At 38.4% G+C, this 13,805-nt stretch overlaps 1 protein-coding gene across 2 annotated transcripts; it reads right to left on the reverse strand.

The window, feature by feature from the left end:
• Positions 1–243: 243 nt before the first annotated feature.
• Positions 244–13,557, reverse strand: LOC107801015 (clathrin heavy chain 1). 2 transcript variants are annotated; one of them, XM_075225303.1, is made up of 30 exons: positions 13,175–13,557; positions 12,797–13,001; positions 11,391–11,479; positions 11,205–11,283; positions 10,917–11,044; positions 10,222–10,320; positions 10,024–10,132; positions 9,820–9,899; positions 9,492–9,719; positions 9,313–9,378; positions 8,824–8,940; positions 8,500–8,697; positions 8,262–8,378; positions 8,065–8,124; positions 7,665–7,751; positions 7,414–7,497; positions 7,207–7,341; positions 7,070–7,132; positions 6,887–6,991; positions 5,375–5,487; positions 5,015–5,267; positions 4,796–4,932; positions 4,411–4,689; positions 3,322–4,324; positions 2,714–3,199; positions 2,432–2,602; positions 2,116–2,301; positions 1,576–1,698; positions 950–1,060; positions 244–806 (listed from the first exon to the last, which is right to left on the reverse strand). In XM_075225303.1, exons 1-30 carry the CDS (start codon positions 13,217–13,219, stop codon positions 645–647), a joined length of 5,118 nt encoding a protein of 1,705 aa, XP_075081404.1. In that variant the 5' UTR covers positions 13,220–13,557; the 3' UTR covers positions 244–644. The 2 variants fall into 2 exon arrangements, with proteins under 2 accessions (XP_075081404.1, XP_075081405.1); XM_075225304.1 differs by lacking the exon at positions 10,917–11,044 and having other exon boundaries at positions 13,175–13,522.
• Between the last annotated feature and the right edge of the window lie 248 nt (positions 13,558–13,805).

Genomic DNA, 13,805 nt, shown 5'->3' on the forward strand with positions numbered 1-13,805 from the left:
AATTGGGGGTTCTTAAGTTTGGGAAACTAAAAATTCTCCCAAAAGTGATTATATTCAAGAAGTCATGGATAATATGGATATCCATATTATCACCGGTTAACCCATTTTCTATCCGTATTAAATATGGATCGGGTTGAATAATTTATCCATTTTTGTATTACCCGTTTTCGACTCACCCATATCCGACCTGACCCATCCGTTTGCCACCCCTATTAACAACTAATAAAAAAATGGGCACATTAATAGCTAAAAGGTATACCCATCAAGTTGACTATATATAAAGCGTTCAAACAAGACTATCCAAAAGATGACTAACCTGGATATATAGTACAAAACTTTGAATGCCCTAGTACAAAATACAATATATTGCATCTTCTTCTTGGTTCTGAATAATATGAAACATCCCCAATTTTCTGCCTAACTGCAAAAAATGCCTACTAAAAGAATATTACAAGGAGTTATTAGCACCCTATGACACAACAGAATGGTCAATTTATGTAGCCTCCATTTGTGCCCCTCAGCAATCAACAACTGCAAACTGAAAGAAGTAAGGGAAACAGCCCTAACTCTAACAAAAAAGGGCCTGAATTGTCTACTTCTCTCTTGTAGTGTTTGTTCACACCAGTATGTGAAGCACCATTAGATTAGTAGGGACCCATGGGTGGCATACCAAATGGAGGCATGGGAGGCATTCCCATTCCACCCATTGGAGGTGGTGGTGGTGGAGCAAAGCCTCCTCCCATACCTGCACCTCCCATACCCGGTGGAGCAGGCAAAGCCAGGGGCAGCAGCTGTGCATACATATTCTGCAACCAAAATGAGAATAAGGTTAGCAATGGCTTATTTACAACATGATGTTGCACTTATCAAAAGCTTTAGCAATGTTGGTTATGTGACCATAAAGCAGTAAACTAGTAATTGCTTGCTATATAGATTACACAATGAATACCTGCTGCTTCATAACGTCCTTCTCTTCATTCTCTTTGGCTTTTGCTTCATTTTGAGCCTCAATTTTATCTTTTATTAGCTCATCAACCTTGCCAGTGTATTCGCGAATAAACTGCAAAAGAGACAGAGAAAGAGAGCTCCAAATCAGAAACTAGTTGCAGGTTACACTAGATATCAACAAGCAATAGAAAATCAGAAAACTAAAGCAGACAGCAAAAACGATTACCACAAATGATATAAGCTATAGGACATAATAATGATATGACATGCGAGGCATCTTTATATTTCTGATATTTGCCCCCATCATAGTGAACGACTATAAACAGGAAATAATGAGAAATAGAGCTCCAGAAGAGATGCATAAGAATATCATGTGAAACAGACCCAAGGGAAACACAAAACCCCCTTTTATTTTTGATAAGTACAGATTGTTTTTTCTAGAGTGGACCAGACATCCTTGTAGCCCTGGCAAGGATAGCCTGCAAGGATGCACTAGCATACACATCCATCAGAGTTAAAGGGCTAAATGTCCAGAAGGACAATGAATGGATAAGAATTTTCTCCTTGAAAGAATATAAGCAAGCACACACATACACACAAGCTTAGGTCAGGGAGTCAGTGCGTAACCTGTAACAGGTACGGGAATGCAAAGTCGATCATATTATTCATCCACGCAAGCTCAAGGGCAACATCCGGGCGAATCAAATCATAACAAACAAACAGGCACGATGCAAAGCATTCTTTCTTCCCCTGCAAGAGCATATAACAAGAATTTGAAGCATGAACCCACTTTCCATCAATTTTGTATAATATTTAAAGTTAAACAAATAACCAAAACTCACAATTTTCAGATATCAGTTATTACAACTTACAAGTTAGACATGCATTAACCAATGCAAAAATAAATGCTTTCCAAGTTACGTATCGACTTTTCCAGACCAGAAATATCACTTCCAAGTAAAATATGACCAATTCTCCTGAGTCTTTCCCAAGCAATAAATCATTATGCATCTGGTAATCTTCGCCAGCAATACTATTAACTTTTTCCATTTTCTGTATTCTCACTTACCCTTTTCTGTTGGTTTGTTTTTGTCTCTGTGTGTGTGTGTGATGGTGGTTGCCGGGGGGGGGGGGGGGGTATGGATGTTTTATTTAAACCACCGTTACCTGTTCAATGAAATAAACAAGCAAATCTTCAGCAAGTTCACGATCCCCGGATTGTGAGGCAGTCTCCATTGCATCTTTGTAAAGATTATCTTTCTTCGACAAAGCACTGGATTGCTTCCATCGACCAGCCCTTTTATAGATATAAGCAGCAACCCGCCTCATCTCAAGAAGCTCATGTTTCTCTATCTGCTCACTCAGCCAAAGAGAAGTGGAATTATTATCAGAGCAAATCAACTGATATCATGCAAGGCCAAAGAGAAAGGCCAAGTTGAGAATGTTAGTTTCACCAAGTTGAGATAGTTTCTCTATCCTTTACCTTCTGAGCAAGGCCAATCTGGTCAAAGTTATCATGCAAATCAACTGATTCACGTAATCTATCATAGTCTTCTTCTTCAACATAAATCTCATTAAGGGCCTCGTTTACAGAAGAAACATTGTTACTTTGAACAGCAATCATGTAAGGCTTCACTAGGCGAAGATGACCAGCCTGTTATCCATCACAACAGAAAAAGATAAAAGGAGAAAAGGAGGGGTTAACATCAAACAATCTAATCCAACAATCCTTGTAAGTAAATAAGGGTTCTAGGAGAAGTAAGACCTTTCTCATTATGTCGACTACACGGGTGTGGTCCACTCTAAGTGCAAGAACATTTAAAAGATCATTGATAAGATCAGGATGCTCTTGCAAATAGAAATGGACGGCCTTGTAATAAAGCTCCACATTAGCAACTTTGACAACAATATCTTTGAACTGCATATGATCCCAAGCATCCGGAGAATGATTCATGACAGTAGTGGCAGCATTGTCAAATTCATCATATTGGATATACAAATATGTAAGTTCTTTCCAGTGTTGCTGCTCATCACAGGCACGGATAAGCTTGGGAATGTTGAGACGGGTGGAAAATAACTTAATGTGTTCCATGAGCTTCTCGTAACGGTATCTGGCATAAAGGACGCCAAGTTCTGTGAAAATACCCATATGGGCACGCTCCAAACCCAGCCCACTCTCCATAAGGGAGATCAATTCATTGAAACATCCTCTGTTTTGGTAATATTCACTCACTTCCTCCAGATCATCCACCTGCCAAAGCAAAAGCAGATACAATCTTTCAACAGTATTCCAGGTAATCTCAATGCAATTTAAATAAGAATGTTGACACAGAAAGGATCCCTGGTAACTTATGAAACACAATGCTAAGTTACCTGTACGATAATGTTAAGCCCACAAATCTGAGCTAAGCGGAACTCTTCAGCGTCAACACAAGCAAAGCAGACTTCTTTCCACGTTTTTGCACTATTTGCTTTACGTGCTGCATCAACAGCACCTTGGAACTGATATAGCTTCACAAGTGTACTAGCCAACTTGGCCCAGTTAGAAATAAAAGCAAATATGATCTTTGCAGCCTCGTATAAGGCTTCATCATACAACCGGTCACCAACATTCGGTAGATTAGCAACATTTGGCATGAGAATGAACTCTTCAATGTCGCTCAATCGATCTATTTTAGCATATGCATAGATTAGCTCACTGTCAACCTTGGGCTCTTTTGACTTCTGCCTTACCATCAGCAGATACTTCACCAAATCATGGTAAACATCTGCATCCTCTGCAGCACGAATGACATCCAAAAATTGGGTGGTATCATCTGCACGAATAAACGACTCAATAGCATCACTGATTAATCCTTCTCTCAGTTGAGCTTTAGCCACTTGGCTCCAAACAGCATCTTCTTCAACTCGGAAGGCAAACTCCACAGCCCGATTTATATCGCGGATATTATCTAGCAGAACATTGGCAGCCTGGACATTCAAATTGAACTTCTTGAAGATTGCAAATGCTTCTTCATAAAGTTGGGCTTCTACAGCTACCTCCCCTACTGCAGGTCCATCAAAATTATCAAGCCTGTTGATATAGTCCATAACTCTTGAAGGGTCAGCTTTAATGGCTGTCAAGATAAGCAAGTTTTGCAGATTAAAGTTCCCACTGAATGCAGAGTTCTGGAGCACAATCTTTTCAAGAAGCTCAATCAGTTCATGCGGAAGATCGGCAGTCATGAAAGCTTTAACAGCAGCAGAAACTTGTTCTGGGCTTTTGCTCTCAGACAGAGCAGTGGAGACAACCTGATCAATAAGCTGCCTTCTGAACTCGTTTTCAGGGTTAAGAACCTTCTCCCAAAGGTCAGCATCCATTCTCTCAACGACATACCTAAAAAGATTAGGACAATTTGGTTTGTTCTCTAGACATCTGACAAATCAGCAGTTATAGAACAACTAACTACACGAATAACAAACCTGGCTTGCAGTTTGAACAAAGAGTTCTTGTTTGTTACATTGATAAGTTCATCATCACAGTTCCCTCTCCGATATGCAACAACAGCAAGGGTAGGATCGCGCTTCTCACAATATTTACCCACAACACGTGAATCATAATATGGATTGGTCGTCAGGAAGTGCTCCGGGTTATTGTTGCTATCTATGATGATCTTACCCAGAGCATTGTGTACATGCACATCTTGGCTTCCTTCACTCACAAGATGCTCCAAAAACTGAGTAAGCAGTCGGAGGCGGTTCCTGACAACCAAGAGCAAAAGCTTAACATGCTATAATTTACTGGGACCAACTTTAAAATAATTGTACCAGATATAAAAAATAAAAATAAAATTTTGAAAAAAAGAACCTCTTTTCACATTCATCCACAAGGGGCTCAACAGGAAGCAGAGAACGAACGGAAAGGATCAAGCCTTTAATAAAATCTTCAGGACACTCATCATCCAATAACTGTCCCACAACTAAAGGAGCATTTCCTGGGTTGACCTATACAACGGCAGATTAAAGTTCGTAAGTCATATTTGCAAAAACTTCAATAAATCAAGTCGTACACAGAAATCATACTGACCTTTTGGACATAACCTTCAATGTACCGTAGCATATTGTTGGTATAGAGGTAGTGTGTGAGATCAGGAACAAAACCAAAGCGGTCACAAACATTAATAAGAGGCCGAGCATCGGGAAGTTTGGCTTCCATCAAGAAGTTCTTCGTCTTTTCAGGGTCATAGAAGTTTGATTCTCTTGTGACGCGCTCAACCTCCTTGATTTGTCCAGTCCTGGCAGCTGCCTCAATATATTTGAAGTGAATATCAGGATCCTCACTGCAGGAAATAAAAAATGAGTGGTTGACCAAGCCAGCCAAAATATCAAAACAAGTGATTGATAAAAGTTAGCAAAATGTCAAGATGTCCTCTCCATGAATACGTACCTGGAACTCAAATATGATCCCAAGAAGAAGTACAACCCATCATAAGACTTGAATTGCTCAAAAAGCTTTATGCAGGCATCAACACGCAATTGCTCCCAATACTCTTTTGCAACCTGCAATACCACAAAGCATAATCAGATATGTTGCTATGGGTATTGTTTGTAACAAATTTAGGCAGAAAAATAAAACTGCAATCACAAACAACTATAAAGAAAAAAAAGGACTTTATTGATAAATATTGCGAGTTACAACTCTATTTATCCCATGATTCTTCCTCCGGATTGTTCTTCGTGATTCGAGGGTTGGATCAGCATATTCTCGAACATAGGATAATGCGGACCTTTGAATTATTTGATCTCCATGAAAGTCGATCATTGTGCGGATGTTCTTCTTGAAGTATTTGATTATCAAGAAGAACATCTGTAGATCACGACATTATGTTATGCCTTGACCCCTTTGTGAATATCCCGAGAATTTATAGGATTTTCTGAGATGACCTCAATTTGCAAGATGCTTTCAATATGTAATCCTTTTTATAGGATCAACCTAGGGTTAGAGTAGAGTAGCCTCCAAGTTAGAGTTTTTGAGAGTAGCTTCCAAACAACCCTAATAGACTCCTAGAATTGCAAGAATCTTCTCGTAGTATCTTGAATTTAGGATTTTGCTTGATCAGTTAAAATTTCGATGTCTACAAATGCCTTACTTCAAGGTTTGTCGGCGGGTGTAGGCTTGGCGAAACTTGAAGACGAAACTTAGGTACCAGACCATGCAATAAATTATTTTGAAACTAGTAATTTTTTATTTGCAGGAGGAAGAGATGAAGGTCAGAAATCGTCCCACTGGACATGCCAATTTGTTTGTAACAAATTTGGGCAAAAAAATAAAACTGCAATCACAAACAACTATAAAGAAAAAAAAGTATTTTATTAATAAATATTGCGAGTTACAACTCTGTTTATCCCTTGATTTTTCCCCCGGATTGTTCTTCGTGATTCGAGGGCTGGATCAGCATATTCTCGAATGTAGGATAATGCGGGCCTCTGTGAATTATTTGATCTCCATGAAAGTCGATCATTGTGTGGATGTTCTTCTTGAAGTATTTGATTATCAAGAACATCTATAGATCATGACAATATTTTATGCCTTGACCCCTTTGTGAATATCCCAAGATGACCTCAATTTGTGAGATGCTTTCAAAGGGAATACGTAACCCTTTTTATAGGAACAACCTAGGGTTAGGGTAGAGTAGCCTCCAAGTTAGAGTTTTTGAGGGTAGCCTCCAAGCAACCCTAATAGACCCCGAGAATTGCAAGAGTCTTCTCGTAGTATCTTGAATTTAGGATTTTGCTTGATCCGTTAAAATTTCGATGTCTACAGGTATGTTACACGGCCCAGAAAATAACAATTTCATATAATGTAAAAAAAGCTCTGATCGCATGATTCAGGAATCTCTAATTTAATTCCAGCACACAAACTTCGGTGCAAAAACATATAACAAACCAAAATGAGCACCTGAACAATTATTTGAAGGTTGCCTTTGATATTGATCACTAGGAGGTCTTTCATGCACTCAAGAGCCCATTCACGCGAAAGAGTCCCAAAGAACTCAACCAGAGCCTGAGACAAACAATATAGTTAAGTAAAAGTCCACTCTCTCCAACGAATAAGTCAATGCAATCTATAGAGCATAACAACCTGAGGCTCAATCGCATGTGTGTTCACAATGACACGCTTGATATCAGGGAGCTCAGAATAGTGCTGCAGAAATAATACACCAATTAACCAACTTGCAGTCAGATGAAAGTAAAGGCAATTGCTGAAAACCATTCAACCTGCAGAGCCCGCACGTAAAGACCAGCTTTTTCACAAAGTTGAGCAATTCGAGGTCGATCATAGTGACTGAACATTCCATTTGCTAATATAGCATCTGCTACATTGGGGAAAGTCACAAGATTGATTTCCAATACCTGTGCAGTGGAGACATTAAAATCTAACAAAATGCAAAAACAGCAAGATGTCCTACAGAAGAGAAAAGAAACCTTAGTCTGCAAAAAACCATGTTCTGGAAGGTTAGGTTTCAGAACATCCAACAAAAATGCTGTTGCCTCGCGGATCAAGTTCCTCTGATGACAAGAAAAAAAAAAGAGAATCCTCATCAGCTATATGTTGCACCCAGTAGAAAATAGTTAAAAACTTCTAAAACACCTAGTTTAACAGGTAGAAGATTGGAATGAACTATGTCAGCATAACAGAAAACAAGCATTTTGACATCATTAAGAAGCCAATTAACCTGGAGAAAAAGGTCAGTGATTGTATTATAATCAACTGGACAACCTCCCTCCATTTGGGACATCATGAGTGCAAAGTTAACAGCTCCCTGCATATACAACCACAATTATTCAAATTAATCCACCAACAAAGCAGCATCTGGAGAAGTTGTGTTGATTTTTGCTTCAAGAAAGAAGCATTTTTACCAACATGAGAGCAGAATATCAAAGAGATGTCTAAGGATGAAAACAATCAAAGCAATTGTTTTCTCCATAAATTATGGGCAGGTGAAATCCAAAACTGTCTATGATTCAAAACTATTGACTTCCAAATGATGGGAAAACTATGTAATCGCATGAAGCTTGCAGAGAAAGATGGGAAATTGACAATTTATGAATTTTGATAAACCACTCTCTACATACCTGAGGATCAGATCGAAGAATTGTTTGCAGGAGGAACAGATAATCAGGTGTATATCCAACCTATATCAACAAACAACTTTTCTAATTACCAACCTCAAATACATTTCATAGAAACGCTTGGACTGTGTAAAACATACATGGCAGCTCAGGCCAAATAAAATTTTACGTGATGATGTCAGCAAAAATGCTTCGCTAACCTGTTTGGAATATATCAGAATCTTGTCAAACTCCCTGCGCTCCGCAAAAGCAGCGACAACTTTTGGAGTTGCTCTTGCTTTGATGTATATCTTCAAGGCAAGGTCATTATCAACAGTCTACATAAAAAAATTTGCAGCTGCTGTCAGCACTTTAGGCTGTGTAAAAGAGGGAATCGATTGAAGTGGTGAACAGAAAAACACTAGTTATGTTAAATTCTTGTTGAATTCAAAGTTTAACCTTCACAAGGTCACCAAGATCCTCACTGCACTCCAACTTATCCTCAGCTAACCAGTTCTCCAAAAGGTTCTTCTTATTTTGGTTGACAACAAGGCGTGACAATTCTAATGACTCAAAAGCATTGAGCTTCCCTTTTGTCAAAAGTGTCCCAAAGTACTGCAAAAGAGGAGGTGTTTGCCCTGGTTGAACAGGAACACTCTGCAACAAGACGAAAAGACACATAAATACAATGTGCATAATTTGCACGATAAGTTGAGGAACAATCAGTTTATTCTTGAAACTAGACCTTGATGAGCAATAAAAATTGAGAGGGAACATCATTACCTGAAATTTGGCAACAGTATCAGGCGTCCTGAGTATGCCCTGAGGTGATTCAGCAGCAAGCTCAGCAGCCTCTTTGTACTTGGTTTGAGCAAACAACTCTTGAAAGCGCTGGACGACCTGAGACAGAAATTAATAGATGTAAGACCATTATAAGAAACAGACAGCAACAATATTCCCCCATGTTGATTCCATCAGAGTCAACATCTTATGACAAGATTGTCAACTGCTGACTGCTGATAACAAAAAGGGATTAGCCTCGTCAAATCTACTCCTAGCAGATGATCGCAACAACAATCTATTTTAGTACTTCTCAATTTAGAGAAGGAAGACTTTCAAGAACAAAAACCAAGCTGTAGAATGAACTAGTTAACAGTGTTAGAGAGTTCCACAGGCAAGAGATCCCGTACACCTAAAGAAAAGGGCAGAATGCCCTCCCATCGCAAAACCATTTCAGAACAATGATATATCGAGAATAATATATCCACTTACCAAATTCTCAGCACCTGGAAGGTTTCCTCTTTTAGCAAGATTGACAGCAAGCTCCAGATTGTTCAACTGCAGCATGTGTAAGAATTTGACAGATTACAGGATTCATCCTCAATTTACACTTCCAGAAACATAATTGTAACAAAATATGTGGTCGCAGAATGCAAAGAAAATAAACGTACTTGGCCACTGATAAAAGGTATAATAGTAGTTTCATTTACTGTGGCTAGCAACACTTGGCCTCGCCTGTTGACGGCATAAAACCCACCAACTGACGAAGCTTCAGCTGTCAGGAAAATAGGGTCTGGGCTAATCCTATTTCTGTAAACTGCAGTAGCTGTTTCCAGGTCATAGACAAAAAGAAGCCCAAGCTTTGTGATGACAAAAATTAAACTATACTTATGAGATATCTGCGAAAGAAACGGATAACTGTGTCACAAAAAAACTGAATTTAAAATACAAAAACACAAGACAAAGCGACAGACCCCAGAAAGGGAAGGCAACTGAGACCTGCATGGCAACTGGGAAATCATCAGCAAAATCTGGAGGGAAGAAAAGATCGGCCTGTTTTTTTGTAAATGAGGGTTTCCCTGCAAACATTTATCACATTAGAAAAAAGGACGAAGTTATATCAGGCAATTCTCACCACAATGTTAGTAATAACTTTCAAGGTTAAGAAAGTGGCGAAAGGAAAATAGGACACGGCATATTAACCTGGCTGGGCTCCCAGCTCAATGACATGCAACTTTGATACAACCTGTCCAGCATTCAAGCTTCTCGTGGCAAAAGAAATGAGTATGGAATCCCTATCACTTCCAGGTACCTGATTAAAGCACACAGCGGTCACAACAGGAAACAAGGAAGCAATGCCAGGAAAACAATTAGCAAATTGTATGGAGGAGCTTTTCTCACTCTGAATGATGCAAATGATGCAGCGTGCGCCTCGAGGGATTGACTCCGTTGCTGATCAACTGAAAATAGTTGCATATTTCCTTTGACCAGTTGGGGCCTCTAATGATATGGAGGAAAATGGTAAAGTCAAATGACAAAAGAGCATCTCCTTTGTATACTGAATTGGAGAAATCATCAAACAGTAATGTCTACACCTAGAACACATTTCAATGAAAGTTTAAAAAGCCAGTTGTTTGAGCTTTAAATTGGTGTGGAATAAACCTTGTTAATATCATAATTTGCAGCCATTCATCAACATCGTCTAGTGCATATAACAGATGGGCCACCTTTGGCCAGGTTGCTGCAGCTGAAAGCATCCAACATTCAGGCAACAAAAGTACTGATACCAGTACTATGGCCAAGGCACTAACATGCAAGTTTCCTTTTCGTACAATACCGTAATAGAGATTGAGAATGACATACAATCAGCAAGTTACAAAAAAAAAAAGAATTAGGGTAGATGGAGCAACGCAGAAACATTACATAATGAAATGATTGAGAAAAAGTAACACAACATTAAAGCCTCATATGACCTTTCCTGGCTTTTCCCTCGCTGATTATACTTTGGGAAGGAGTTAGATGATAAAAACAAAGTCTGCTATCAAAATAAAACATCAAAACTATCATTATCAGTGCAGGTTAACAACATTACACACCTCCGGTGAACCTGGGGCAATACCAATCAAAACCAACCATTTCTCTGAAGGATCACAACGATAATTGATTATTTGGTTATTGGCTAGGTTGGCTGTTCTATCAAACATCTTTACAGGCTCAGTATCACCTGATAAAGACAATACGGACATCTTAAAGACAGAACACCAACCATCATTCCAAAAAGAATGGCCAGAAAAAGTAATGAACACAAAATTAGACCTTTATCCACTCAAACAAGTGGAACAAAAATTGGTAAACATTATCAGTAGAAAAGGGAACTGTCTCACCTTCAATTGGCCAATGATAGACTGAGGTTTGTGTGACAATTCCTAAAATCTTCGGAGTAATCCACTTCCAGAAAACAACCTAAACATAACACGCAATGAGAGTTATATCAACACTATCAAAATCCCCAAAGAACGCAACAAACTAATATTAAATAATAAAAAAGAATTCATGGGGATATTTATTACCTGCTCGGGCATCTGATGTGACTTCATTTTCTGCTTTGCGTCAATATTAAAAATTTGTAAGTGATCTTGAGTAGTTCCTGGTACTTGAGCTTCAAGAGGAGAAAGAAGACAGAATTGCTTCATCAGGAAACGTATTTTAACGAAATCCAAAGTGGAAGAGCTGTCCCATCAGTTTATAATTTCCTCTTTGTCACTTATAAGACGTATATGGATGAAGGAAAACAAGATCCCCAGTAATTCAATGATTCGCAATTGAATTAAAAAATTCTTTGAAGAAAACAACAACAAAAATCCACTAACCCTTTAAGCAATGGAGGTAAACAAAGTAACGTGGTAAAAGTGATTTGTCCAAACTACAGCGGATTGGTCCTCATTTAGAAGTCAACGTACCCAGAGCACGATTAGACAGGATATATATATATATATATCTTGGATGAAGGTTTTATGAACATTCAATTCAAAGATCTCGATGTTCTACTTAAGCTAACAACTGCAATAGCCACTATCATATTGACTTTGTCTCGACTTAAATGCAGCCAGAGGCAGATACACGATTTGAAATTTATGAGTATTGGATTCTTGCCCTTTTGAGTTAATGGGTTCTAAATTAATAATGTGTACATATTAAGGATTCGGGCCAAAGCTACTGGGTTCAGCTGAATCCATACCGTCAACTCTATATCTGCCTCTGAATGCAGTAGTCATCAGAGACCTAAACATATTCCACAATCGCACTGTTTCCTCTAGATGTTAAGCCGTGTTATCAAAGCACGCTTAAGACCTGAAGCGAAGCTCAAAACATGTTGAGCGTTTCACTTCGCTTAGCGGGCGCTTCAGTGTTGTCATCAAGGCTCTAAGGCATACTTTTCCTTGCCAATGAGCGTAATACTGAAGAGGCGACGCTAAACAATTGATATTCCACTTTATCGTAAAAAAAAATCAATTTCATTGTCCATATATTTGGTATTCATGCTTATAGATATTAGTCTTGGACTACACATACATATTTGTAGTTTTTCTCCCGTTCTTCATTAAAGCTCACGCTTTATTTGCGCTTAGTGCCTGAACCGTCCTTAGAGCTTTTTTGCACTTTTCGCCTTTGATAATACTGATATTAAGAATCAAAGACATTTTGCAGATAAAACTTCATATATACACGTTAAATTATACTGTTTGACTTTATTACTGAAGCTTCAAATTTCTTTCACATTGATAATTAAAAGTGAATAAAAGTTCGACTTATCCATTTTTAACTATGAATAACCAAACAAACTGCCGTCAGTTAATTCGTATAGCATCAGCAATTCAAGTATCCCAACTGCAAGTAAATCAATTACTCTAGCCAATGATAGAACGAACATTCAGTAAGTAATCTAAAAGTTTCCTCAGCAAAGATACAATTATACCTTTTAGAGCCAAAATTCTGGAATTGGGATTCATAAGAGCAGAGTCAGCAGTAATAGGGCGGCGCAAAGGCTGCATTGGCATATTCATATCAACAATCACCACACTATTTTGTGGTGCCGTCTCTCGAACACATATATACTTGTCTGATTCCATGGTAACATTTGTGAATGTGATGAACTGCGGGTTCACCCCTACACTTGACAACTGCAACACCAAGTCATATAATAACCAAATTTCAATCAAAAATTTTACATTTAGCAAATTCAACATAATGTCATAATTTAGGTCGCAGATCTGACAATTAACTAAATACCAGAGACTAAAAGAGTAGATAAAATTATTGAAAAATGCGAGGAAGAGAAATTAGAATTGATTACTGTAAGGGCCTCTTTCATAGTGATCGGAGCATTAGCAGCCGCCATGATGGAGATCTGCGAGACTAAGGAATGGGCCGATTTGGTACAAGGGAGAGGAGATCTTAAATAAAGAAACCCGGGAACCCTCCGAGACGAAACGTACAAGGGAGAAGGAGATCCAGAGAGAGAGAATACAGAGGGGTAGAGGGTTCTTCAAATCGAAAATGCGTTGGTGAAGCACTGGGCTTCTGTATTACTCACAGTTAAAGGAGCGGGGCGTCTAAAATAATGTTCAACGATGGGGAAGGTGGAATTCTGGGTGCCGAGAAATGAATTGTTGAATTCTAACTAGAGTATGTCCCTGTCTGTGCATCTATGAAAGGTAAAATAAAATATCTGAAATTAATGAAAAGACGTTACGGGCTACTATAAACACTAGTCCCCCAAATAGCAGTGATCGAAAAATTAAAACGAACAATCTTGCAGATTAAGGTTTCGAAAAATTAAAACGAACAATCTAGCAGATTAAGGTTCCAATTTCAACACTAAACACTCTGTTAATTGTTTTTTCTTAGTAACATTTTAAAATGTACTATTTTGTGGTATTATATAATACTTTTATATTATGGATATAATACTTCCATACACAATG

The sequence above is a fragment of the Nicotiana tabacum genome, chromosome 11, assembly GCF_000715075.1.
Source record: "Nicotiana tabacum cultivar K326 chromosome 11, ASM71507v2, whole genome shotgun sequence".
NCBI lineage: Eukaryota > Viridiplantae > Streptophyta > Magnoliopsida > Solanales > Solanaceae > Nicotiana > Nicotiana tabacum.